Here is a 26,308-nt window from a genome sequence, read left to right as displayed (position 1 = left end):
TTTCGGAACACGGACTGATCAGGTCCGCGCACAAAGTGAGGGGATATCAGCCAATCAATAATAAGTAAGCACATAATACAAGAGGAGATATAATAAAATAAATAAATAATGCTGAAAGGGAAAACTAAATTAATAATTAAATAACAAAACCTCTGATAACATAATCTCCAATAAAATTCCATAATAAAAATAAATCTCCGGAGTACAACTTGGGAATCCATACCATGTGGACTCCTGATAAAAAATCCCAACTAAAGACGAAATAAATAAATGTCTAACTCAAAAATAATAAAGAACAACAAAAACATAGTGGAGGTCCTACATCTATGACACCGAAAGAGTGATTAAATTTGGCCTCTGCTATGCACGAACTGACTCTACGTCTAGAATTGTCGAGGACCTGAAAAGATAACAACAAATGTAGGTCAAAACCCACAAACAAACCCTTTCTACTATATCCCAAATAGAGACCCGATAAACGATCAATCCTAGTCCGACTAATGCAATAGCTTTGTAGGTCAATGTACATAAGTACACACACTATAGACTCTCATTGGGTCATAAGGCAGCCTCAGCCGGATCGTAGGTCTCATGCAAGCGCACACAAGGTGGTCACGAGTACCTCTTCTAGCAGGACACACACATCCCTAGATCTAGCTACCCATCTCATCTGGCAGTATACGCCAATCCTAACCATCGATCACGAGATCTCAAGCTCGTATCATGGTACCTAATAAAACATATTTAAGTAACTATAGCCATATCCTGACAATGACACAATTTAAGGTCACAACTATATCTTGACAATAGTATGACCAAAAAGTATGGATCTAGACTTATTAGTAAGCCCGTATGTATCAGCAAGCCGTATCCAAACAATGGTGCTGCTAAGACCATATCCTGATAATGGTCCTCAAACGAAGACATATTTCAAAATACGTATAAATTGCAACTAACTAAAAAAAAAAAAAAACCAGCACCATTATGTACTCAATATAGGCAAAAATTTATTAAATCCAACGTGCATACCTAAGTACATAAAAAAAAAAAAAAAAAAAATGATACACCCTTAGCAATCATACTAGATTAACTAAAAGAAATAGTAATAAGTATAAGTAAGTATATGAAATATATATATATACATATATACATACATATATATACAGATATATATATACATATATACATATATACATACATATATATACAGATATATATATACATATATACATACATATATATACAGATACATATACATACATAAACAGATATATATATACATATAGATACGTATCTGTATACATATATACATATAGATACGTATCTGTATACATATATACATACATATATATACAGATACATATACATACATAAACAGATATATATATACATATAGATACGTATCTGTATACATATGTATGTATACAGATACGTATCTATATGTATATATATATCTGTTTATGTATGTATATGTATCTGTATACATATGTATGTATACATATGTATATATATATCTGTATATATATGTATGTATAGATATACATACGTATCTATACATACATATGTATACAGATACGTATCTATATGTATATATATATCTGTTTATGTATGTATATGTATCTGTATATATATGTATGTATATATGTATACAGATACATATCTATATGTATATATGTATACAGATACGTATCTATATGTATATATATATCTGTTTATGTATGTATATATATGTATGTATATATGTATACAGATACGTATCTATATGTATATATATATCTGTTTATGTATACATATGTATATATACATATGTATATACATATAGATACGTATGTATACATACATATGTATACATAATATAGATACATCTGTATACATATGTACATATACAGACATAATATAGATACATCTGTATACATATGTACATATACAGATATATATATACATACATATAGATACATATGTATGTATACATATGTATATGATGCCCACTTGACATTATTTCTAAACCTAAAGTGTTGTGCATTATTTTGTGCACACGCTCGGGTCGCATCAAATTTTTTTTTAGGCATTCATTTATACATACATATGTATACATATGTATATGTATGTATACGTATAATTTATAAAACCATTAAACACTTATACTATGGAGTATGAATCGAGTAGGGATCATCCCAAGGGATTGAACACGTGTTGGGATTAAACTTGGTTTTAAAGTTAATTAGATTGTGAAAGAGAGAAATAAAGAGAGAGAGTTTGAGAGAAAAAGATTTTGGTGAATAATTAAGCTAGAGTTCAATTGAAAGCTTGGAAATGGAAATGACATTGCAAGTAAATTAAATTAAATTAAACTAAGAATTAAAGAGATAAGAAGAGAGTCTTAGGGTTAGGATTCACCACTAAGCTCATGCAATTAACCATACGCTTTCAATTAATGGGGAATTCATTAGTGTAGTTATAGATGTGGTCACATTATCATCACAAATCACAATTGTAAGCATAGATTATCAACATCAAGAATGAATTGTCTACCTAATGACAATTAAACTACAGTGTAGAACCCATTCAAGACTACGTCATAACCCACCATACATATTCACAAATGTATCAAATAAGAGCACACATCATTCAAGAAGATAATACTAATTGTAATTAGAAGTATGGATTAACATAATCAAGTACAAATTGCCTACTTTACTACAGTTAACTAATGACAATAAGCTAATTTGTAGAACAACCCATCAAGATTAAGCCTTTATCCATCAAATTAATTGACAATTGTATCAACTAAGTATCATGCTATGGCCATCACTAAACATAACTAAAAGAAGTATCTAGTGTAAAGTATAATTCTAAATCAATCACACATAGACATGCAATTTTCATATAGAATCAATGGAAGAATTAATTTTCAATCATCTAATGAAGACTAAAATCCCTAATTAATCATATATAGACATACAATCAACTAGAGATTTTAATGGAAGAATTTATCAATACAAGCCCTAATTTGTCAAATCAAGCATATATATATAAAGAAATCACAATGCCATACAGTTAATTACAACATATTAATTCCCCAAGAAAATAAATACAAAAGTTTAGGTTACATGAACTTAGGGATCATCTAAGCCCTAAGTGAAGAACTAGCTCATAGAGGAGATGATTATGGTGTCAACAAGCTCCATCTCCATCTTTTGACTCCTTCTTCTTCTTCTTTCTATTGTAGACAGAGAGTCTGTAAAACTTCTTAAAACCCTAACTTTTTCTTTCTTTTTCTTTTTCTTTTTCTTTTTCCAGAGAAAACGATCTATCTTATAGAAAAATAAAATGTAAAAATAAAAATAATCAAAATTAACTCTCTAACTAATGGGTCCTTATTTCCCTTAAGTACAAACCCTATTGGAGGCCAATAGTTCACAAAATAAGCCCCAACAAGAAAATCCCGTAGCCAAGTAAATAATAAATCCCGCAATGCTGTCAGGAGCTTGGGGATCGATCCAACAGCCTTGGGGATCGATCCCCAAGGGGTATTTTTTTGCACCTTGCTGCCAATAGTGGAGGATCGATCCCCCAGTGGTAGAAATCTCTTTTAAGCCCCGTTTAACTCCATTTTGGCCCGGGCTAATCGGTTTGCTTCTTGATCGTTGAGAACATCATCAAAGGGGTGGAAAAAGGTAGAATTGACTGCTTTTGAAGGATAAGCGCACTATACGAACAATGGGCTGCGATCTCTTTTTGTCATTTTCTAAACTTTTTCTAATTGTTTTTGCTTGACTCCGAAAATTGCGGTAATGGACCGATTTAAACCCGTTTGAACTTTATTACCCTGAAATACACATAAACATAAATTAGGACTAAAACATGAAAGTAAGATAGATGTAAAGACTAAAATACCTTAACTTAGGTGCTGAAATGTGCAACATTTAAGCACTTATCAAAATTCAAGAAGCAGTCAACCTATATATATATGTATACACCTAACTAACACAGATTCATGACTACGAATTTGGCCCATTCATTTATGCCTTTGAAAATCAATAAGCAAACAACCTATATATGTATACCTAAATAAATACAGATTCATGAATTCGAAATTTGGCCCATTCATATATACAAAATCAATAAGCAGAATACATACATGTACATATACCCAACTTTAATTATTCCACTGTTATGATCCATTTTTATCATAAAAAGATTTAATTTAATTTGTAATTAACTCCATAAAGTCTTTCTATAGAAGGATCAAACACGGAATCAATGAGAACGAGTGGAACAAAGACTTACCTTTTATGAATTTCGGATCGCAATTCTTTTCTCCTCCAATTTTCCCTTGACGCCGACGGCCTTCGAGTCGCTGTTAATTACCTTTGCTGCTCCGATTAACCCCTGTAACAGCTGGCCTCACCAGTCTCCTCCTCCTCCTCTTTTTTCCTCTCTTTCTCTCTTTCTTTTTTTCTCCTTTCTCACCTCTTTCTCTCGGGTTTTTTTTCTTCTTTGGCCGCCGCTCAATTTTTTTTTTTTCCTTTCTGTTTTGTTGCCTTTTTTTACAACCCAGCAAACAAACTTTACACACATATATATAACATATAATGACCTAATGCTACTACATCACACTAACAGACCTAATCATCTAAACCACAAATCTATATGACACGTCCAAAATTGCAAATTAATAATATAATGATGTAATAATTTAATATGCCCTCACACTTGTTAACTTATAATAAAAATAAATAAATAAACTAATAGACTAATTACCTTAACATAACCAATCCTATTTACCTAACACAATCACAAAAGGTACAGCTGACTTCTAAAAGATATAATATAATAAAGGTACAATATTATTACTGTGTAGTAGAAACCTTAATAATTACTAATGTGTAATATATACCTTAATAACTATTATATATATATATATATATATATATATATATATATATCTTACCATCCATTCAACTTATTTAACAAAATAAACATATAAAATAACACCAAAAAAAAAAAATTACTATTAATAAAAAAAAACTTCTACTAAATAATTTACCACTTAAATAATAAATAAATACACTCCACAAACAAATCAAATAGTCAAGTAGATACAAATAATAATAAAATAAAATAAACACTAATTAATTAACATTTAAATGACAAACAAATAAAAATCCTAAAACAAATGCACAAACAATTCAAATAGCCACATAGATAAATAAAATGAAATAAAAATAGATAAATAAAATGAAATAAAAATAGATAAATAAAAGCCTTTAAAAGTTATGTGTATTACATAAATCCTCCCAGTAACCCAATTTATACTAGGAGAACTGCTCGACTTAGCCCACCAAAACTGCCGAACATTCTTCAAAATAGATAAGCATAACTTACGAGTCAACTTGAAGCACGACATTATATAGGTTGGTAATACGCCCAAAACTGCTTTAATTAAGACTTTTTTCCCAGCAGGGGACAACGCAATAGATTTCCAGGATGCCAATCTATCAGACACCCGCTAAACAATCTACTGAAACACATCCCACTTCGAACGGCCAATAAGCACCGGCATACCCAAGTACTTAGAACGGATCCCTTCCTCTCAAATTGCCAATAACTAACATAAGCAAGATTGGATCTCCCCAAAAGTATTTTTGGAGAAGAAAATAGATGATTTGGAAAATTTTATTTATTGCCCTGAAGCGTTCTCATACCTCTGAAGGAGATGTTTAAGAAATTGAATTTCTGGAATAGAAGCCTTACAAAACAAAATCGCATCATCCACCAAAAACAAGTGAGATAAAGCCGAAGCTTGAGAACAAATACGAATGCCAGATTATACTTGATGCTGAATTGCCCACTACAAAGAAAGAAAGAGAGCTTCTCCACACAATATAAATAGATAAGGGGATAAAGGATCCCCTTGGCGTAAGCCTCGGGTAGGTTTAAACATTCCCACAGAGTTGCCATTAATAACCAATGAAAAAGACTGTAAAAATGCAAGCGTGAATGATGTTAATCCAATGAGGATGAAACCCCAATTTAGAAAGCATTGCTAACAAAAAAGGCCATTCAAGACGATTATATGCCTTACTCATGTCTAGCTTTAAGGCCAGAAAAACAGTGTTACCTTTTCTTTTATTTTTAAGATAATGCAATATCTCGTGCGCAATCAGAATATTATCAACAATATGTCTCCCAGCAACAAAAGCACTCTGGGAATCACTAACAATAGAGGGAATGACCTCTTTTAAGCGATTAGTGCGAACCTTAGCAATAATAATATAGGAAACATTACATAATGAAATGGGATGATAATGGGAAACATGAGTAGGGACATCCATTTTGGGAATAAGAACAATATTAGTATGATTCATGCTTTTAAGAAAATGCCCGGAATGCATAAAACTACAAACCGCGGCAATAACATCATGCTTAACCTCATGCCAATAATGTCTATAAAATAAAGGAGTCATACCATCCGGTTCAGGAGCTTTTACAGGGTTGCATCTCGAAAACTGCACCTCGAATTTCTTCCTCAGAAGGGGGATGAAAAAGACGTTAATTCATTTCATTAGAAACCCAAGTTGGAAAATGCCGAAGAAAGTGATCAATTCCGCTATGAAGATGGGTCTGGAAAAGATCCTGAAAATAATGTAAGAAAATTTCCTGAATTTGACCCCCATCTTCAATCCACTGACCATTAAAATCCTCCACACCTGAAATATGATTTCGGTGTTGTCGTCGAATGGTAGATGTGTGAAAGAATTTGGAATTTTTATTTCTAACCTGTAACCACTGAATTCTGGACTTTTGAGCCTAATACAACTCTTCCTGTCGCCAGAAGAGCTGTAACTGACGCTCCAGTTGAAGGACCTGCTCATGATCATAATTTGTGAACCTCTCTTTTAACGTATGAAGTAGGGCCTCAGTATTCTTAATATGATGGCAAGAGTGGTGGTTTATAGTTCGGGTCCAGTGAATCAAACCCGTTTTGCAAGCTTTAAGTTTTTTAGACTAGCGAAACATACACGAGCCATGGATCGGTACACGCCAGGCAACACGGATAATATTACCACATTGAGGATCCATCACCCACCGAGCATCAAAATGAAACTGACGTCGCTTCCAATTAACAAGTGGCAACAACCCAAAAAGGAGAGCGCTGTGATTCGAGCTAGTAACAGAAAGATAGCACACCCGAGCTTGTGGAAACAAATTACGCCATGTCTGACTAACCAAGGCACGATCCAACCGCTCCTGAATATTTGCAATCCCACTCCGATGATTAGACCAAGTGAACAGGTAACCATTGAAACCCAGATCCATCAAACCACAGTCAACGACCAGACTTCGAAAATTTTTAAGACCCCAATAAGGTTTTAGAAAGGCCACCAAGCTTTTCAGACGGGAATAAAATGTCATTAAAATCACCAATAATGACCCATCGATCATTCCAATCCTGCCTCCGTCGTTTAAGATACTCCCACTGCGCCACACAAATTTTATTATCTATACTAGCATGAACAATTGTTAGAACCCAAACTCCATATCTAGCAGAATTAAATTTTATGGTAACATGGTATTCATAATAATTAATGATACGTAGAAGATTATTGGCATTCCAAAATAATGCAATTCCCCCAACTGTGCCGATCAGATTTATGTACCAACAAAAATCATACCATAAGCGACGCCGCAGCCGTTCAAGTTTGGGGGAAGTATTTTTAGTTTCAAGTAAAGCAATCACATCCGGAGAATGGCATTTTTGAAGCTTCAATAATTGATTCACTGTGATATTACTACCCACCCCCTAACAATTCCATACCAAAGCTTGCAGGTTATTTGGGTGAAGGTTACATCGAACCTGACGATGCAAACCAAAACCAGAACGCATTGCCGACGTCCCCGGCACAGAAGTAAGCTTAGCGGAACGCAAAGGGCGGACCTCTAAAGGAGACGAGGTAAGCCCGGTGGGACTAGAAGGGCCATTACCAACCTAAGACAACACAGTGTCCATCCTCTGTGTCTCTTTGCGAAATCCTAAGGAATCGAAACTGACTACAAACAAGGTGATCATCGACAACTAGACAAACCAAGCACCACCACACTCCAAAACACAACAACCCTAATAACAAAAAACCACCCAACAAACAAACCACAAACTCTAGATGATAGCAACCGCAGTAGGGAGAATAACTCTCGAAATGAATTTGCTACACACACCCAACCAAGAAAACACAGCCTCAAGCATAAAATTCCAGCCACCCCACAACAGCAAGTGAAGGTGAAAGGAACCAAACGCAAACACAAAATCCACCCAAGAAAGGAATATAAATACAAGAAATCAAAGAGAAGAGATACAAATTTTGAAAGCCAACAACACAAACAAATGAGGAACCAAGGAATTCCTCGTTGAACTTACCAAAGAAAAAAAATAAAAATATTATTGTACTTCACTCTTTTATTTCTTTAATTTATGATATTAACTATTAATGTAAATATATATATATATATATATATATATAAATAAGTGTTGGAGGTGAATTCATTTTAACTAGTATTCTTAACTTAATAAAAGTTGCACAAATACAATATATCAAGTTTAATTAAAATTTGACTAAATTTAAATACAATAAAAGAGTTATATGAATTACTTCAAGGAGTTTGTTTGCTGGCAGGAGTTTATCAATTTTATTTGGCACCTGACTGGTTGCAACCACTGAAAATGATGTTGAATGTTGTACTAAAATGTGTATATCATACATGGACCAAGTGGCCAATTTACATATCAAATGGCTATTGCAAAAGCATCAATTCTAATAACACATGATCCATTTGTAGTTTGGTGATGATGATAGATTAACATTTCTAACCAACAGGGAAAACCCTAACTTGATCAAGCAGGATAGGACCACAAAGTGAACCAAAGTCATCTACCCTAGTGTGATAGTATAAGATGATGAATGTTAGTCTGGTCCTGGCTGAAATTGCTTTGAACTTGAAACTAGCGGTCTTGAACTTGCCCTTGCCCTTGGATTTGAAGGAACTTTTCAGGGTATTTTTGGCGGTGAATGCTTCAATCAAACAGCCAAGGAGTGGGGATATAAGACCCTCCTGTTTGGGAGGAAGAAGAACACCATTGGAAAAGTTCATTAACCTATTGAAACCTTCCTTAAAACCACCATTATTCCCCAAGTTGTCTACAAGAAATCATTAGCAATTATCCGATGTGCAGATTGAAAAGGAAAACTTTATGCAATTGCAACATGAATAGGTCATTAGATCTACAACATTGGCTCTAAAATTTTGATTTTAAAGGTAACAGAAAGAGAGTGGAGAGAATCTAGTCAAAATAATTGAAGGAATTATAACTTAAGAACGAAATTATTCAAGAATAGTGCTATATTTTTAAGGTAAGGTTAATCTTGTTGATGCCTTTGCACTTTCAATTTAAGTATAGGACTCAATAGTTGTTATTGTTGTTGTTGTTGTTATTATTTTTTTTTTGAAACAATGAGGTAATAATAGACATTGGTACCAGAATAAGTGAATCAGAGGATCCAGAGCATTTTTTTTTAGATGGGTATTTGATTTTCATTAATTTCACATATCATACAAGGAAAGTAGTAAAGAAGGAAAATTTGACGAATAATAAAAGGAAGGAAGAATAAAGCTTGATTATCAAAAGGGTGGTAGAAAGATTTTGGCAATGCACAATTAATGGTAGCATCTGATTTTTAGTTATGCCAATAATATTTTAAAAAATGCAACTGTACTCAATGGTAGCATTTGATTTTTATTTTTATTTTCCTTTTCCAAATCAAATATTTTTTATCTTTAATAATTTTAAGGAGCAGAAAAACATGTACATGAATGGATTCCATAAAAAAGGATGCTGAAGCTTTAGAAATGAAAATAGAAAAATCAACAAACCAGTAGATGGGTTACATAGATCTAAGTATAGATCTAAGTGAGTATAAGTGGCCTTTTGCATGCTATAAGAAAACAATTTGCCCAAAACCAAAAACAATCAGATACTCTAATTTTTTGTTACGCGGTCAAAAGATATGGAGTTATATTCTAGGGTTGCAATAAGAAATTATTAAGCATCATTGATTATCTTATTTCATATTTCAAAAAAAAAATATCATGTCATTCGTATATGTACTTCTTACCAAATTATTAATTTATGTAACAAGTGGACCTATAGAAACCTATACCCGAATTTATGAAATTATTATCTTATAAATTTAACGAAATTATTAATTTAGTACCTTGGCCCAAGTCAAGACCGACGTAATTTATTATTTAAAAGAGATTATTAATCTATTGAGTATTAATTTATAGAAGTTATACCGTAAGTGAGTTCAAGTGGTTTGAGCCACGTGGACCTAAGACTTGGATCAAGTCAATCAAGTGGCTCGAGCCAAAACCTATGGGGTCGAGCTATAAAGAAATTGGTTTGAATCAAGTGGTTTAGATTGAACCCAATTTCATTATTTTAGTAATTTCGGTGCATTGTGAGTCAAATCAGAGAGTATTCTACAGTTTGGTTTGTTGGATGCATTGGTGTGTAATCCTCGTATCGGTGGATGAAGTGACTATAGTATCCTAGGAGACACGCAGTTTAGAGTTCGTTGCGCACCGTGCATGTGTAATTTGTCGTAAGGAGATAGTACCCAATACTGTTTTTTGGTTCAATTTCTTTATATTTTATTTATTTATTATTAATTTAATACTTTATTGTGGATATTAATTAATACTTTAAATATTTAATTATTTAATTATTTATGAGTTAAACATATTCATTATTTTATTAGTTGTCTCATCAGCATGTTATTATAATAAATCTTTAATTTTAAATAATATATGAAGTATATATATTTTTCAATAAATCTAAACTTTATAAAAAGAAATCTCTCAAAAAAAAAAAAAAAAAAAATCTAATAAAAAAATTAAAAAATCACATTTTTAATGGACAGATAAAATAGAAATGTGATTAGACATATTAAATTATAACTAAACTGAATATATATTTTTTCGTCCTAAATCTTATTCAATAAGTTTATTAATTTATTTTCTTTAAACGGTGTACGCCACACTGGGTTCAATTGCACTTTGGAGAGATCGAAAAATAGAAAGTTTAGACCTTTGAAACGTAAACAGAGCCTAGGGCTCGAACTCAAAGTTCTATCTCTCTCGCGAAGACGACTGTCTCTGGCGATTTCGACATCCGACGAGCTCCAACAAAATCCGGCCAACTCAACCTCATCTCTGTTTCGAAATCCTCCGGACTAGCTCCAACAAAATCCCGCCAACACAACCTCATCTCTGTTTCGAAATTGAAGCTCTGAACTTCAACGGTGCGTTTCAGAACAAAAATCAGAGAGATTATTGGTTTATTTCCTTTTAAGTTTTATTTATTTTTTTATTTTTTTTGAAGAATATGAACTTAATTTGTATAATGTTCAATTGCTGGGCTGTTGCCAATTGTTCTTTTTGAAGAATGTGAACTAAATGCATTTGCATGATGATGTTAGGCTGTTGTGCTGTTGCTTCTTGTTAATTTGTATGATGATGTTGTTCTTAAAGTGGGTGAATATGAATGTTATAACTCAATTGCAGTTGCAGATGTCTGCATCCAGTTCTTAGATAGATGTATGAATTTATCCCTAGATATATGTTATATATGTTTGGAGTAGTATGTCCATATTAGTTTTGTGTTTTGGACTTATACTTTATTTATTTCTTTATTATTTTTTTAGATTTATAAAGTTAGTTTGAGTTATTTTTTTACTAGTTCAGTAGAATCTTACAATCATCAATCTGATCCTAGGAGCCCCCATTGATCCTACCTAGGATCTCGATCCTGACAACCTTGGTTGTTCTTGAATTGCTTATTAGGGTTTTGTAGCAGAAAATTTTGGTGAGGGTTTCTTTTTTACCTTTATTGTTAATGCTAGCATTGTTTGGTATGATGAGAGTATGGGAATTTATTAATTTAATGTGTTGTACTTAATGCTTTGAACTTCCTACGTAAAGATCATGTGTTATGGAACAATTTTTCTCAAGTTTCTCTTTCATTACAATACTTGGAGAACTTCAACTTTCAGAAATTTATAATATTGTTCATACTTATCAATTTTTTTATTTTTATTTTTATTTTTTTATTTTTACAATATTGTTAACATTTTTCATAACTTCTTCCCTGGCAATGGAGGGGTTGAATGCTGCTTGGCATGTAATTTATTTGTTAAGTCACTGTACTTCTACTTTTTAGTTGTTTCATGTAATCTATTTGTTATGTTGTTCTACTTCTACTTGTTGCACAGATAATTAAATTTGGATACCTAGCACAAGTTGTTACCTGTTTAACCTATATTTATTGGATGCTTTTGGTGATTTTATTTCCTTTGTAATTATTGATTTATAATTATTGTCATCATGATATGTATGAGATCCACTTATCAAGATTTGGTTATGACTCATAATACATGTGAAATTAGATATTGACTTACATAATTTCCTATCACTCGCCTCTCTCTCCTATGGATTTCAATTATCGACATCATTTGCCATATCCCATTTGGAAGGTACTCTGCTAAGTATTTACTTATTATAACATTTTCATAGAAGATTTCCAATTTAAGAATGCATATTTTATTCATCTGTTTGCTTTTATTCTCAATTTCCCTCTGTGTCTTACCTATGGTAGGTCTTTTTGCCATCTTAAGACACTTCAGCTTCTGTTATGTATCTTTTTTATAATATCAATATTATGCCCGGTATTGGTGTCAACAAGAGTCCTTTATTAGCATCAACAAAGAAAATACATGACGCTCAAAAAATAAAATTTAAAAGAGGCTTTGGCTTACCATTCACTGTGCATGTTTTTACTTTAGGGTAACTTCATCAATATTCGTTGATAAATGCTTTGTTTGATCAATTTCCTAGGTGTTCTACATTTTTTATTGATCATGTCTGGAGTATGCTTTTTGTTACTTGATTGAGATTTTCTGCAATTTATTAGCACTAATTTGGGTATTATTGAAATCTAACTAAAGGTATATTTCAGCTTCTGCATACCTCTTCCCTGCCATCATAATGCTAAACCTTCACACTTCATTAATTAGAATTACTAATGAGTCCTTTTGATGATGTGAGTATGTTTCATTCCACCATACTCGCATGGATGTCTCGTGTATCTTGCTCTTCAGCCATATGGTTCATTCCACCATTAGTTATCAGTTTTAAACCTATGTTATTAGTGTATAGCACTCACTGGCATTGTTGGTTAAGTTAATAAAACACATTACTATCACTTTGAACAGATTATATGGACGTCTTTATTTCAATTTAGTTGGGTGATGGGGAGAAATTGTATATCTTTAGGTGAAATTGTGGATTTTTTGGGTTCTTGGGTCCCTAGGACTCTCTCTTTGGCTTCAGCCCTTGTTTATCTCTCGGGATGCGTTCCCCTTTTGAATGCTTTCTAATATACTTTTACTTATAAAATAAAATGTTCGCGCAGTCCTTTCTTATACTTGTGGTCATTGTCTATGCCGTGATCTTTACCCATTAGTAACGTGGTGTAGTCCATTTTGGGCTATACATTGGACTTTATGCATTTGACTCAACGTTACTAATCATATAAAATGAATTCTGTGACTTGTCTTCTTGCAAAAAACTTACCAATGTGGATGCTTTATTTTATTTTTATTTTTTTGGTTAGGTATAATGATTTTGTATTGTGATTGAGATTAATGATCTTAGTTTTATTCCATAAGGATCCATATTGATCAATGATAAGACATTAAAGCTCAACTTTTCAATTTTCCCCCATGTAGGCGGAAGTAGGTCGATCTTATTTTCCTAGGAGTTTGAGAGTCAATTATGTGCTTAGGAAAGGTTATATAGTGTCCGAAAATCAATTTGGCTATTTAACTATTGAGGCAGTAAATCGAAGAGTCCAGAAGTAAGCAAAAAGAGATCTGTACATGGTTTTTATAGACTTAGAGAAGGCATATGCCAGAGTTCCAAGAGAAATGATTTGGTGGGCTCTACGAAGAAAACATATTCTACCAAGGGCTGTGTAGCCCAATGGTCTTCATCACCTTCCACAAATGGAAAGGTTGAGGGTTCAAGCCCCCATAGGGGCATGTGGGTGTGTGAGTTTCTTGCCAAGGAAAAAAGAAAAAGAAAAGAAAAGAAAAGAAATTCTGATAAGATTTATAGAACTTATTCGGGGCATGTAGAGGACACTAAGACTAGAATTTGTACTACATGTGGGGAGACGAATGATTTTCCTATAAGAGTAGGATTACACCAAGGTTTGATGCTAAGTCCATATTTATTTAAGATAATCTTGTATGAAATAATGAAAGATTTGCAAGGAGACCTGTCATGACCCACCCCACACTCTGTAGATATTGTCCGCTTTGCATACTATCCTCTTGATGATCACGGTTTTCCTCAAAACTCGTCTACATGGTTTTGGGGTGTCCACAGATATAAATGCCAAGAGCTTGCACGTAGCAATTATTACACGGCTAACACGATACGACACGACACAATAAGACTCATTTAATTAAAATTCCGTACTATTAAGGTCGCTTCTAACACGAACAAGGGGTCATTTTTTTTTTTCCTGAATGGGTTTGTTTTATTGATACAAAATGAGCAAATTATAGTACATAGGGAGAGAGTGATCAATTACAGATCACTATGAAACAGGAGAAAAAAACAAGACAGCAAAGGCTAGGGCACACCCTAAGCCAAGAAAAAAGAAATTGGAATGCAAAGAAGGCAAGAAGCTGAAAGACCAGCACTGCAAAGAAAGATAAGGAAAGCTGCATAAAAAAATATGATGAATGTCTGAGATGGATAGACCAACTGCAGAAAGACCCTCAAAACATGCATCCATAGCCAACTGTTGGGGAGAATGGACACTGCCACCATGAACTCTTCTGTTTCTCTCATTCCAGATGCACCACAAGGTAGAGGTAAATAGGTATTTCATCACTTTGCACTTCATACAGTGTCCGTGTTTAACCAAGTTACTAGGTCAGTAAAATGCTGTAGATCACCAATATTATCCCAATGGCATAGGTCAAAAATCCATTTCCACAGTTTATTTGCAAAAGGGCAGCACCAGAAAAGGTGATATCTTGAATCTTCATTTGCAAAACAATTGTGGCAGACAGAAGGTCCGATGAATCCTCTCTTCCTAGAATGTAGTATGATGGAAAGAGTTAGGAGGATCAATGCTGATTGAAAAGACACTCTCAGCCTACCAGAGTTCCACGCAAGCTTGTACCAAGGCACCGTGTCTATCTGAGCTCTGCAAACATTTTACCTCTATTTGAAGGATATTGAACCATATTTCCAGACGATAGAATCTTCAGGACCATCTATGGGTAAACTAAATATGAAATGGCCAATATCAGATGGCCATGAGTCTGGTAGACACTATCCAGTAGAAGAGTTCAGCACAGAAAGCTTAGCAGAGTAACTCAAACCTGCTGGATGCAAACATCTGAGGCCAAATTTCTGTTGGAGTGATTGACCATGAAACCATGGATCATAAAAAAGGATGAAGCAGTGTCCATTACCAATGGAAAATTGATATGTTGAAGTAGGAACTCTCTATTATTCAGGATTGCTTTCCATATTACTAAATCAGCTGCCCTAGGATTCATGGTCCAGAAATAAGCATTTATCATGTACTTATCCCTGAACCGCTTAATCCATAGGTCCTCCTTGGACACAATGAATTGCCACGTCAGTAGGGTGGAACATGTCTTGTTAATGCTACTGAAGCTTCTCAAGCCTGGACCACCTTCAGCTCTAGGGACTGTCGTCTTTCCCCAAGCTAGCAGAGGAATTTTCTTCTTGTCATGTCTCCCATCCCACAGAAAATTTTTCACCGTTCTTTCAATCTCTTCCTGAACACCTACAGGAATTGAAAAAACGGAAGCCCAGAAGTAAATGGGTTATTTCTAACACAAACATGACGCATTTATCTGACACACGTAGCTGAACGGGTCATTTCTAACATGAGCATGACAAGTTTATCCGACATGTTTTGTTAAACTGGTTAATCGGGAATAAATAAGTTGACAGGTCAAACACGAAGATGACATGTTTAATTACTGTGTCAATTTGGGTCGACATGAGTACAACCCGAACACGATTAAGGCAAACCCAAACCCACTTATATCGTTTCATGTTCGAATCATGTTAACATGTCAAGTATTGCCACTCCTATCTAAGATATTGGTTTGCTGTTGATGGAATTTGGTTTTTTGCTTCTTTTGGGTCTTTGGAGTTTATATTGCTGCTACCACTAGTTTTGGGATCTAGAGTATTGGTTTTGAGCTCAGATTTTTTTGCCATCGCCTTTGGCTCAGCAGCTCTGTTTTGACTGTAGTTTTTGGTTTGAAGGGTTTGCTCTTGGGGCTGTTAGTAGTTGGATTCTGTCTTCTGGTGTTAATTCTGATGCCGCAGCTTTGTCTTGTCTAGCTTTTCCTTGGCTTGGTCTTTGATCTGGTATAGTTGTTATATTTCTTGTGTTTTGAGGTTTGATTTGTTGGTTTTCAGGTTTGGGTTCTAGTTGCCCTGGTAGTTCGGTAGTTAATTGTTAGTCTGATATGTTTCAGTTTTGTTTTGTGTTAGTAAAAAGTTAGTTGTCTTGCAGTCGATTGTGTTCTGTTGTTCTCAAGGGGTTCGCCCCTTTGGTTTGTTTGTATTCTAGTTTGTTCTTATATATATATATATATGTATGTATGTTCTGAATTTTAATGTTCTTCTCAAATTAGAGCTTTAATACCCTATTATTCTCTTTTAAATTGCATAAATTTTATATTCAGTTTTTGGTTTTTAAACCTGCTATTGTGCCGCTAGGGTTCACGAGAGGAGCAAAGCAGATTAAGTGAAAGACTGTCCTCAAGGTAAAGTTTTTGTCCCACCCCTATATATATATATTTGTGTTCTTTTGTTCCTTATTCTGTGTTCCCCCACCCCGGGGTCTCCGCCCTCCTTTTCCCTTGGAATCCTTTATAACCCTCTTTTGAGCTTGATACTTCCCATTTGTTAATTATTATTATTATTTTTTCCTTTTTTCTTTATTTGCAAGGTTACTTATTCTGGAATGGTTGGTTGTAGACTGCCAGCAACATGTGTGAAAATTTGCTGATTAAAACCTTGAGGTTTGTTGCTCATTGTAAGTTTCCATGCAAGCTTCTGTGTCATTGTCGTGCCTCTTATTTTTCCTAATCAAATTCATAATGTTGTTTTAATATGAGTTCTTTCCTCTTTGTCACCTCACTAGTATTATCTGGAGCATGTTTTACGACTTGATTAATATGAGTTCATTGTGCTGTTACTGACTTTTCTTTGTTTTGTTGCCTTGATTGAAATAACTGTGTTTTTTAAAATTTTTCTTTTTCTTGCTGTAGTAATTTACTTCAGATTTGTGATAGTCATTGTGTCTAGATAGCATTTGTGTGTGGAAAGGGTAAATTTTAGGCTAAAAGTTCATTGTGCAATTGTCTGCATGTTATGCTAAAAACAAAGGGGATAGTTTTTAATGATACAAGGAGATAGTCTCTCAAAAGAGAGTTTTATTCATGAAAAAAAAAGGGGAGTTTTGTTTTCGAAGTATCAATGAGATGTAGCACATTACTTGTTCCCCCGACTTTCTAGGAAAATAATTGCACCGCCCAAGAAAATTTGCATCCCTCTGCTTCCAAAAATAAAATGCTATTTTAATTTTTTATTTAATTAAGATTAAAAAGTTTCTGTCCTGAATATTATTTATGGAATTCGTCTTACTGTTTTTGTGAATTTAAAATTATAGTTAGAGAAATTAGGAGTTTTGACTTGAGGGTTTAATTGCTATTTCGTACAATTATCATTGTTAGAAATGAGATTTAGGATATCTTTAGTTCTTTAGATTGGAGATGAGTAGGATTTATAAATTCGCTAATGACTATTCAGGCTTCTGAACTAAAAGGAAGCAACTTTTTATTACCATTTAGAGGTCATTCATATTATCCTAATGTGCCTTTCAAAAGTTGAGGTGGTGTTTTGGGCTGCACTTGAGATTTTCCTTTGTTGATCTGCTATTTTTGGTGTTTGTGGTGCTTTCGCAATCTTCATTCTTCTTTTCTTTCTTCTCTTGTGATGGATGCCTCATCCTTATTTTATCTTTACTTTTTCTAATATTTGAATGGTAAAATAGAATAGAGTCTATCATTGGCCTATTGAAGTAACAAAAAACGATCTCTCTATTTCGGGAAAGATATTTCTACACTTCAAACAATTTTCCAACCCTTTTTCCCTCTCTTTTCCTTCTATTTATAGAGGTTTACAAGTATTCTAGAACCTTCCTTTTTCATCTTCCAAGCTGGGCTAGTTCCTTGGGCCTTTCTTTGGATGTGGATTCACTTCTTATCCCTTTGAGATTGGGGCTGGAGATGATTTTAATGAACATTGGGCCTACTGGGCTATTATCCGATCAGGCTGACAGCTCTTTCTAGATTCGGTTTTCAGTGGATGGGCCACACATGGCCCAACTTAATTTTGGTATCCTCATCTGCCCCCTAATCTCTCCCTAATTAATTAGGGTGAGATTACCGAAGAGACATAGTAATGATGTGACGGCTCAAGATGGTGACGTGGGGAAGTGAACGATTGGTTTAGAGATCCATGTTTTGAAAATTGAAATCTCATCATTAACCTGACGCCTTGATCAATGAGACCACTTTTCTTTAAAACCCTTAGCTTGCGCTCTCAGCTTTTTCTTCTGTCTTTCTCATCTTCTTTTGATATCTTAACATTTGTTTTTCTCCGGCAACAACAAAGTCCTCTCCGGTGAGCTTTTTCTTGGGGTTTCCTATTCTCCAGTTTCCTATGGTGTATTCGTCGAATCCATCCATTAAGGTTAGTCCCAATTTCTTGTTACTCCTCAAAAAGCTTTCTTCCTTATACTTTTTTAGATTCGAGGACTCCCCTTGTAGTCGTAATGGCCAACGGCTTAAATTCCATCCGTTCGAGGTATGAAATTCCTGACGGTGTAATCATTGGGCGTTGTCCCGAGGATGTAAACGTGAGGACCGGTGAAGGCCTCCTTCTCGGGGAGATTCTCTTCTCCCTTCTTCACTTGAATGTGATTAGGTTCCCCTTACACCCCTTTTTCTGTTATGTTTTCAACAAATTAGGGCTTTCCCCTCTTCAAGTGAACCCCAATTTTCTAAGGCTCCTATCAGTTCTCCTGATTTTAAACCGTGACAGAGATTTGGATCTTGATATTCTGGATCTTCTCTTATGTTATAGGGTTAGTAAAATGAGGCTGAACGATATGTACTATCATCTCTTCCCTATTGAAAAATGGTCCATATGTACGGACAAACTTGATTCCGAAAAGGGTTGGAAGAACAATTTAATTGGGGTTAGTGGGAATTGGCATACTCCGGCTTCTAGGAATTTTCTAATCCCGAGCGCTTTTGGTGAGTGTGCTGCCCCTTTATACAAAAAATTTAAGAAACACAAGAGCGAATGTCCTTGTGAAATTTGTCTTCCTCGCTTCTGTTCTTTCCTTTGCCATTCCCTCGGCATTCCTCACGACAAGTTGGTTTTCAGCGTTTGCAGGGCTAGAAAACCTGAAGGAGAAGGTACTGAACAACATGCCTTCTGCCTCCACCAGAAAACTTCTGTGACATATCGCTTTTGGGAGTTAGTATGGAGGAGATACAGATTCCCTCGTTCAGTAGGAGGAGGAACCCTTCTGGTGCTGTTCCTGCAGCTACCCCTAGCTTCGATCCTCCTAGATCTGATCCGACCGCTGCTCCAACCTCTACACCGAACGCTAATCCTTCTGGGGCTTCTTCAACCACTGCCCCCAGTGCTGAGGGCTTTCTCTCGTCTGAACATCTACTTTGGAGAAGAGTTTAGGAAAGAGATCACAACCAGAAAGGGGGTCAGACTTAGATGAAGTTCCCTTGTCACAAAGAGCTAGGACCCATGGGGTTACCAAAGCCATCCCTCCACAACGGGTGCCTGCCTCTGGCGGTGGGGTGGGGGGAGCCTTAGCTTCTCCGACAGCAGTGATCCCATGGACTCCCAAGTTCAAACGAGAGGATGGATCACTTGTTGCTCCCATTGATACGATGTTCAAGGATGGTCCAACTGCTCTTGCTTATTACAAGCACATGTGAGACCCTTAGGGACGTAAAGATTCAGAGAGAGACGACCAGCAAAGAGATGTACCATCGGTTTCCTCTTGTTGCTATGGAGGTAACCTGCTTAAGCTTTTGATAAGTTTTCATCTTTCTTACGTTCTGATCCTTTTAGGTTCATATTGGGCGTTATAGATTTCATGCATCTGTTTGCAGACTTTGTTCGGGACGATCACTATACAGAGACATCTTGCAATAGCTAATAGAAAGATACGTAATCTCTTTGCCGGGCTCAATACTGCAACTGGTGAGATGAAGGAAACCAGCACCAAAAATGCAGAATTGATGGTCCAGTTGGCTGTCATGGAAAAAGAGAGATGCTTTGAAAAGAGAGAGACTCTCTTCATGACGAGAAGGATGCTCTGCAGATTGAGAAAAACGTTATGCAGACTGAAAGAGATGCTCTGAAGGCCGAAAGGGAAGATCTTCAGCGCTCCTTGGATTCCGAACGGGCCAACCAGTTGGTCCTTGAAAAGAAATCTTCGGATGAGCGTACGGCCTTGTTTGGTGTGATGAACAGAGTGGAAGGAGGAATGATGGCTCTGCATGCTCGCTTTTCCCGAGCTGGTGCTCTCAGATATGCTGATGAAGGATATAGGGATGGTTTCACAGATCGTTCCCCTCCTGAAGGTCAAACGAGCTCATACACCGGTCCAGATGAGGTTGATAAGGACTTGAAAATCGATCCTCCAAACAACTATGCAGATCCCATTCCTGACCCAACTGAACTCATCTTCAGAGAGTGCAAGGAGATTGTGGCTTCCGGGGTCATCCCCGCTATTTATGAACCTCAGCCTCTGAGCATTGCTCCTGGACCCTCCATTATTCCATCTGCCAACGCTGTTGACAACCAAGTTCATAACCCTGAGGAGATTATCTGGATTGATTCTACATCCAGAGGCGATGAGACAGTGAATGATGTCCAAGATGATGCTGAGTCAACTAAGGGAGATGAAAGGACATAGTAGGATCTTGTGGTCCTTCATTTTTTTGTTTCATTTCATTTCGAATATGACTTTGTAAAACTAAAATTGCCTTGTATTATTTTAAATGAAATGAAATTATCTTTTTTGCAAATTCTACAAGTGTTTGTTATTCAGTTTGTATCTGTTTTTTTTTACTATATTCGCACAAGTTTTTGGCGTTCAGCTCATAATGCCAGTTGCCACTTACCAGATTAAGTGCTTGGCGCTCAGCCAGAATGCCACTTGCCACGAACTTTTTATTTGTGCAAGTGTTTGGCGTTCGGCTCATAGTGCTATTTGCCACTTACTTGTCTGAGTGCTTGGCACTAGGCTAGAATGCCACTTGCCACTGACTTTGTATTTGTGCAAGTGTTTGGCGTTCGGCACATAGTGCCACTTGCCACTGACTTTGTATTTCTGCAAGTGTTTGGCGTTCGGCTCATAGTGCCATTTGCCACTTATTTGTTTAAGTGATTGACGCTCGGCTAGAATGCCACTTGCCACTGACTGTGTTAAGTTTTTGCTCAAAAGTTCTTTTAACTAGAAAAACTTCTTTTTATATTTTTTGTTTGACCAGTACACTGGCATTTACATGAGCACAATTCTAAATGGATATTGAAACGGAAATTGGAATTTAAACTTGCGATCTTAATCTACTGGTAGTACCTTTTTAGGAACGTTGCATTCTATGGTTTGTTGACCAGTCTTCCAGCCATTGTTTCCAGAGTGTATGCCCCCTTTCCTATGACTTCTGCAATTCAGTATGGTCCTTTCCAAGGTGGCATCATTTTCTTAACAATACCTCCCTTCCTTTTCAGAACTAAGTCACCAGGTGCAAAACCTCTATGTCTCACCTTCTTATTGTGACTGTTCATGAGTGTCTGCTGTTAAGAGGCGAGCCTTACTGCTGCTGCGTCTCTTTTCTCTTCTAATAGATTAAGGTTGAATTCCAACATACTGTTGTTCTGCTCTTGATTCCATGTCAGACTCTAAACAGTTGGCACTATATTCTCAACCGGTATTACTGCCTCAGTGCCGTAGGCCATAGCGAATGGGCTCTCACCGGTCGGTCGTCTAGGGGTTGTTCAATAGGCCCATAGGACGTTCGGGAGTTCGTCTAGCCACTTGCCTTTCTTATCCTCGAGCTTCTTCTTAATGCAAGCAAAGATTGTCTTGTTTGTGATTTCGGCTTGCCCATTACCTTGTGGATGGCTAACTGCCGCCAACTTTTAATTGATCCCATGCTTTTCCAATAAGCTCCTCACTTGCGTATTGTCCTGATTTGTACCATTGTCCATAACGATCGACTTTGGCACACCAAAGCGACAAATGATATTATTCCAGATGAAGCGTTTTACTTGAGTTTGAGTCACACTTGGGTACAATTCCGCCTCCACCCACTTGGTGAAATAATCTGTTGCAAGCAGAACATATTTATTTTGTGATCTTGCCTTTGGTAGAGGGCCAACCACATCCATCCCTCATTGCACGACAGGCCATGGTTTGGCCATTACGTGCAAGTCTTCAGGTGGTTGGTGAATCAGTGGTCCATACCTTTGGCATTTGTCACATCTCCTGGAGAATTCTTCAGCATCCCTTGACATATGTGGCCAAAAATATCCCCGTGTCATCGCCTTATGTGCCAAGGATCTTCCCCCTGAATGGTTGCCACACTCCCTCATAAATGGCTAGCAGGATCTGCCTTGCCTCCGAAGGGGTGACACACTTCAAGTAGGCGTCTGAGAAGGACCTTTTGTACAACTGGTTATGGATGATAGCATATTTTGCAGCATTTGACCTGATTTTCCTTGCCTTGTCCTTTTACTCGGGCAACTCTTCATCTCTTATGAAAATCATGATAGGATCAATCTAGCTTGGCTTATAAGGTATGCCATTTACTTGAGAATGGCCTCAGACGAGCAGTTCCTCAAAAATGGAAGGTTAATGCAACACATCAACAGGGATCACTCTTGCCAGTGATTCTCCAGAGCTTGATGCACTGCAAGCTAGTCGGTTCGCGTCTTCATTATCCTCCCTAGGCAACTGGGCAAACTTGATTTGATCAAAACCTTTTGCTTCCTGCACAACAGCAGAACGGTAGGCCTCCATTGTTCTGTCTTTGGTGTTGTACTCCCTAGTCACTTGTCTTACAACCAACTGTGAGTCGCTGAAAGTGTTCAAGCTCTTTACCTTCAATTCTTTAGCGAGTCTCAGCCCTGCTAACAATGCCTCATACTCTACCTCATTATTGGTTGCTCTGAACTCAAGTCTGATTGCTTGACAAAGTGTTGTGCCTTCTGGGGTTTGCAGCTTTATTCCCACGCCTGCTCCCATCTGATTAGATGATCCATCAACGAAGAGCTTCCATAATTGATCCTCGAGGATTTCCCCTACATCTTTTGTATCACATTCTAGCAAAAAATCAACTACTGCCTGGCCCTTTATGGCCGTTCGATGTTTATATGTGATATTAAATGAGCTCAACTCAATTGCCCGCTTTGTCACTCTTCTCGATAGGTCTGGCTTGTGCAGGATGACCCTTATGGGAAAAGTGGTAAGAACAACTATGGGATGAGATTCAAAATAATGTTTGAGCTTCCTCTTGGCATTCCCCAACGATAGGATTACCTGCTCGGCCTTTGAATATCTTCTCTCTGGATCAGTCATCGTTCTACTGATGTAGAACATAGGATATTGCTTTCCTTCTTCATCTCGAACCAAGATAGCACTCGTTGCTATGTTTGACACTCCAAGGTACATAAAAAGCTTCTCGTTCGGCTTTGGGGCAGACAGGATTGGCGGGTTCTGCATATATTCCTTCAATCTGGTTAATGCTCGCCGTTGTTTATCCCCCCAAGCCTGTCTTCCATGGCCTCTAATTGTATCGAAGAACGGTTTGCAACGATTTGACAGTTTCGAGATGAACCGACTTAGTGATGCTATCCGTCCGGTGAGAGCTTGGACTTCCTTAATGGTTTTTGGTTCTTCATTCTTTGTCAGGGTCTCGGCTTGAGCTGGGCTAACTTCAATCCCTCGGCTGTTGACTATGTGACCCAAGAACTGTCCGGAGCCCACGCCAAACGAGTATTTGGATGGGTTAAGTCTCATGCTGTGCTCTCGCAGCACCTCGAAAACGTCTCGTAAGTGCAGCAGGTGTTGATCCTTCTTGCCTTTCACCACCATGTCATTAATATAAACTTCTATAGTTCTACCCATCTGGCCTTTGAAAATCTTGCTTACTAACCTTTGATAAGTAGCTCCTGCATTTTTCAGTCCGAACGACATGACTCTATAGCAATAGGTACCTCGTTTGGTCACAAAGGATGTCTTTTCTTCGTCGTTCGGATCCATTGGGATCTAGTTGTAACCAGAATAAGCATCCAGAAAAGTCAACCGTTCGTACCCAGTGGTTGCATCCACCATTTGATCAATTTTTGGTAAAGGGAAACTATCCTTCAGACAAGCTTTGTTTAGATTGGTGAAATCAATACGAACTCTCCATTTCCCGTTCTTCTTTTGGACAACCACCACATTTGAAAGCCAAGATGGGTAGTGAACCTCCTTGATGAATCCTGCTTCCAGCAATCTGTCAACCTTATCAGCTATGATTTGATTGCGTTCTGGAGCAAACCTCCTTTGTCTTAGCCTTATAGGTCTGACGTTCGGATAGACGTTGAGGGAGTGACAAGACACAGAAGGACTGACTCCTGGCATATTCAAATGACTCCAAGCAAACACGTTTGCGTTCTTTGTTAAAAACTCAACCAGCAGTTGCTTCTCTTCCCTGGTGAGCTTAGACCCTACTTTTGTCGTTCTCTCTGGCCTTAAAGGATCAATCTGCACATCCTTGAGCGGTTCTTCAGTAAGGACTAAAGGTTCTGCCGCCTCCCCGACTCCTTTGGGTGGAGGTTCTTGTAATTGCTATCTTGGACTTGCAGGACGGGCGACGGCCTTGCCCTTCTCGCTGGCCTTGAGGGTCATAGAATAACACTCCTTCATTGCGACTTGATCGCCATGAATATCAATAACTTCGCTCCCATCCGGACTCAAGCACCTCATAAGTTGATGCAGGGCGGATGGGACTCCTTGGACTCGGTGGATCCATCCTCTTCCTATCAAGAGGTTGTAGGAGGGGTGGACGTCCACGACAACAAAGCTCTCCGTCAACTCTCTCTTTGCCGCAAAAAAAGGCAACTCAACCACTCCATTAGGTTCCACTCGTTTTCCATCAAACCCTAACAACGGATTCCCTGTGGGCTTGAGCTTCTTTGAATCTATCCCCAACCGTTCGAACGCCACCTTCGTTATGACGTTCACGCTGCTCCCTGGGTCAACCAGGACTCTTCGAACCAAACAGTCCGTGACCAACAGGCATATGACCAATGGATCCTAATGTGGAGTTTGAACTCGCAAGAGGTCAGCTTTGTCGAATCTTATTTGAACTGAACTGCTTTCTTGGTGCATCGCATTGACACTGCCCACCATTTTCTTCATATGAGCCTAATGGAGGCGCGTTCGGCGTAACTCTTCCGACTCATCTGTTGCCTCGGGCTGCCATGAATTGCATTTATAATGCGGACCGGTTGGGCGTCATGATAGTTCGGCTTCTGATATCTTTTTACTTGCTCAGTAGGACGGTTTTGCTCCATTGCCGAACCTTGGACATAGTTGGCGAACTCTCCTTTTGCTATCAGCATCTCAACCTGCCTGTTCAGGTTTCTTCATTCATTGGTCAAATGTTCGAAATCACTATGGAATGCACAATGCTTGGATTGGTCCCTTTGTTCAAGCGATTGTCTGATCGGCTGAGTCTGACGGAACATAGCTTTATTCTCTTGGTACAGCCGTGCCAAGGTGACTTTGAGTGGAGTAACCAATTATTCCTCCCGAGGCCTTTTCTTTGCTCTCCATGGGGCCGGTTGTGATGGTACAGCTTGTCTCTGATTGATTCTCACCTTAGTTTTTCCTCCCACTGCGACCATTGTTGCTTTCCTTGTGTTGGCCGCTTCTTCTTCCTCAAGTTGCACAAAACCTTCGGACCTTTCATTCAACTCATCCATAGTTTTCGGTGTATTCACCACCAAGCTCGTATGGAACGGAGTTCCTCGG

The 26,308-nt window shown here is 37.1% G+C and overlaps 2 protein-coding genes across 5 annotated transcripts in view; one reads left to right on the top strand and one right to left on the bottom strand.

Annotated features, from left to right (window-relative positions):
* The first annotated feature begins 11,104 nt into the window (after positions 1-11,104).
* The window catches only part of LOC132295576 (helicase-like transcription factor CHR28), a 68,212-nt gene continuing 53,008 nt past the window's right edge, over positions 11,105-26,308 (top strand). The window contains exons 1-3 of one of the 4 annotated variants that reach the window (XM_059793875.1): positions 11,105-11,360; positions 16,900-16,946; positions 17,161-17,204. The gene's annotated coding sequence lies outside the window, so the exon portion shown is untranslated. Of the gene's footprint in view, positions 11,361-16,899; positions 16,947-17,131; positions 17,219-26,308 lie in introns of all 4 variants that reach the window. The other 3 variants (XM_059793874.1, XM_059793873.1, XM_059793872.1) reach the window with 3 other exon arrangements.
* Positions 24,557-26,259, bottom strand: LOC132296626 (uncharacterized). Its single transcript, XM_059794811.1, has 4 exons — positions 26,155-26,259; positions 25,822-25,902; positions 25,136-25,588; positions 24,557-25,036 (listed from the first exon to the last, which is right to left on the bottom strand). Exons 1-4 carry the CDS (start codon positions 26,257-26,259, stop codon positions 24,557-24,559), a joined length of 1,119 nt encoding a protein of 372 aa, XP_059650794.1.

This window comes from Cornus florida, unplaced genomic scaffold (assembly GCF_030987335.1).
Source record: "Cornus florida cultivar Cherokee Brave unplaced genomic scaffold, ASM3098733v1 CherokeeBrave_3.0.0_Hap2_Chr02, whole genome shotgun sequence".
NCBI classification, from domain to species: domain Eukaryota; kingdom Viridiplantae; phylum Streptophyta; class Magnoliopsida; order Cornales; family Cornaceae; genus Cornus; species Cornus florida.
Note: the sequence above shows the minus strand (reverse complement) of the source record. Positions and strands in the feature narration are given on the sequence as shown.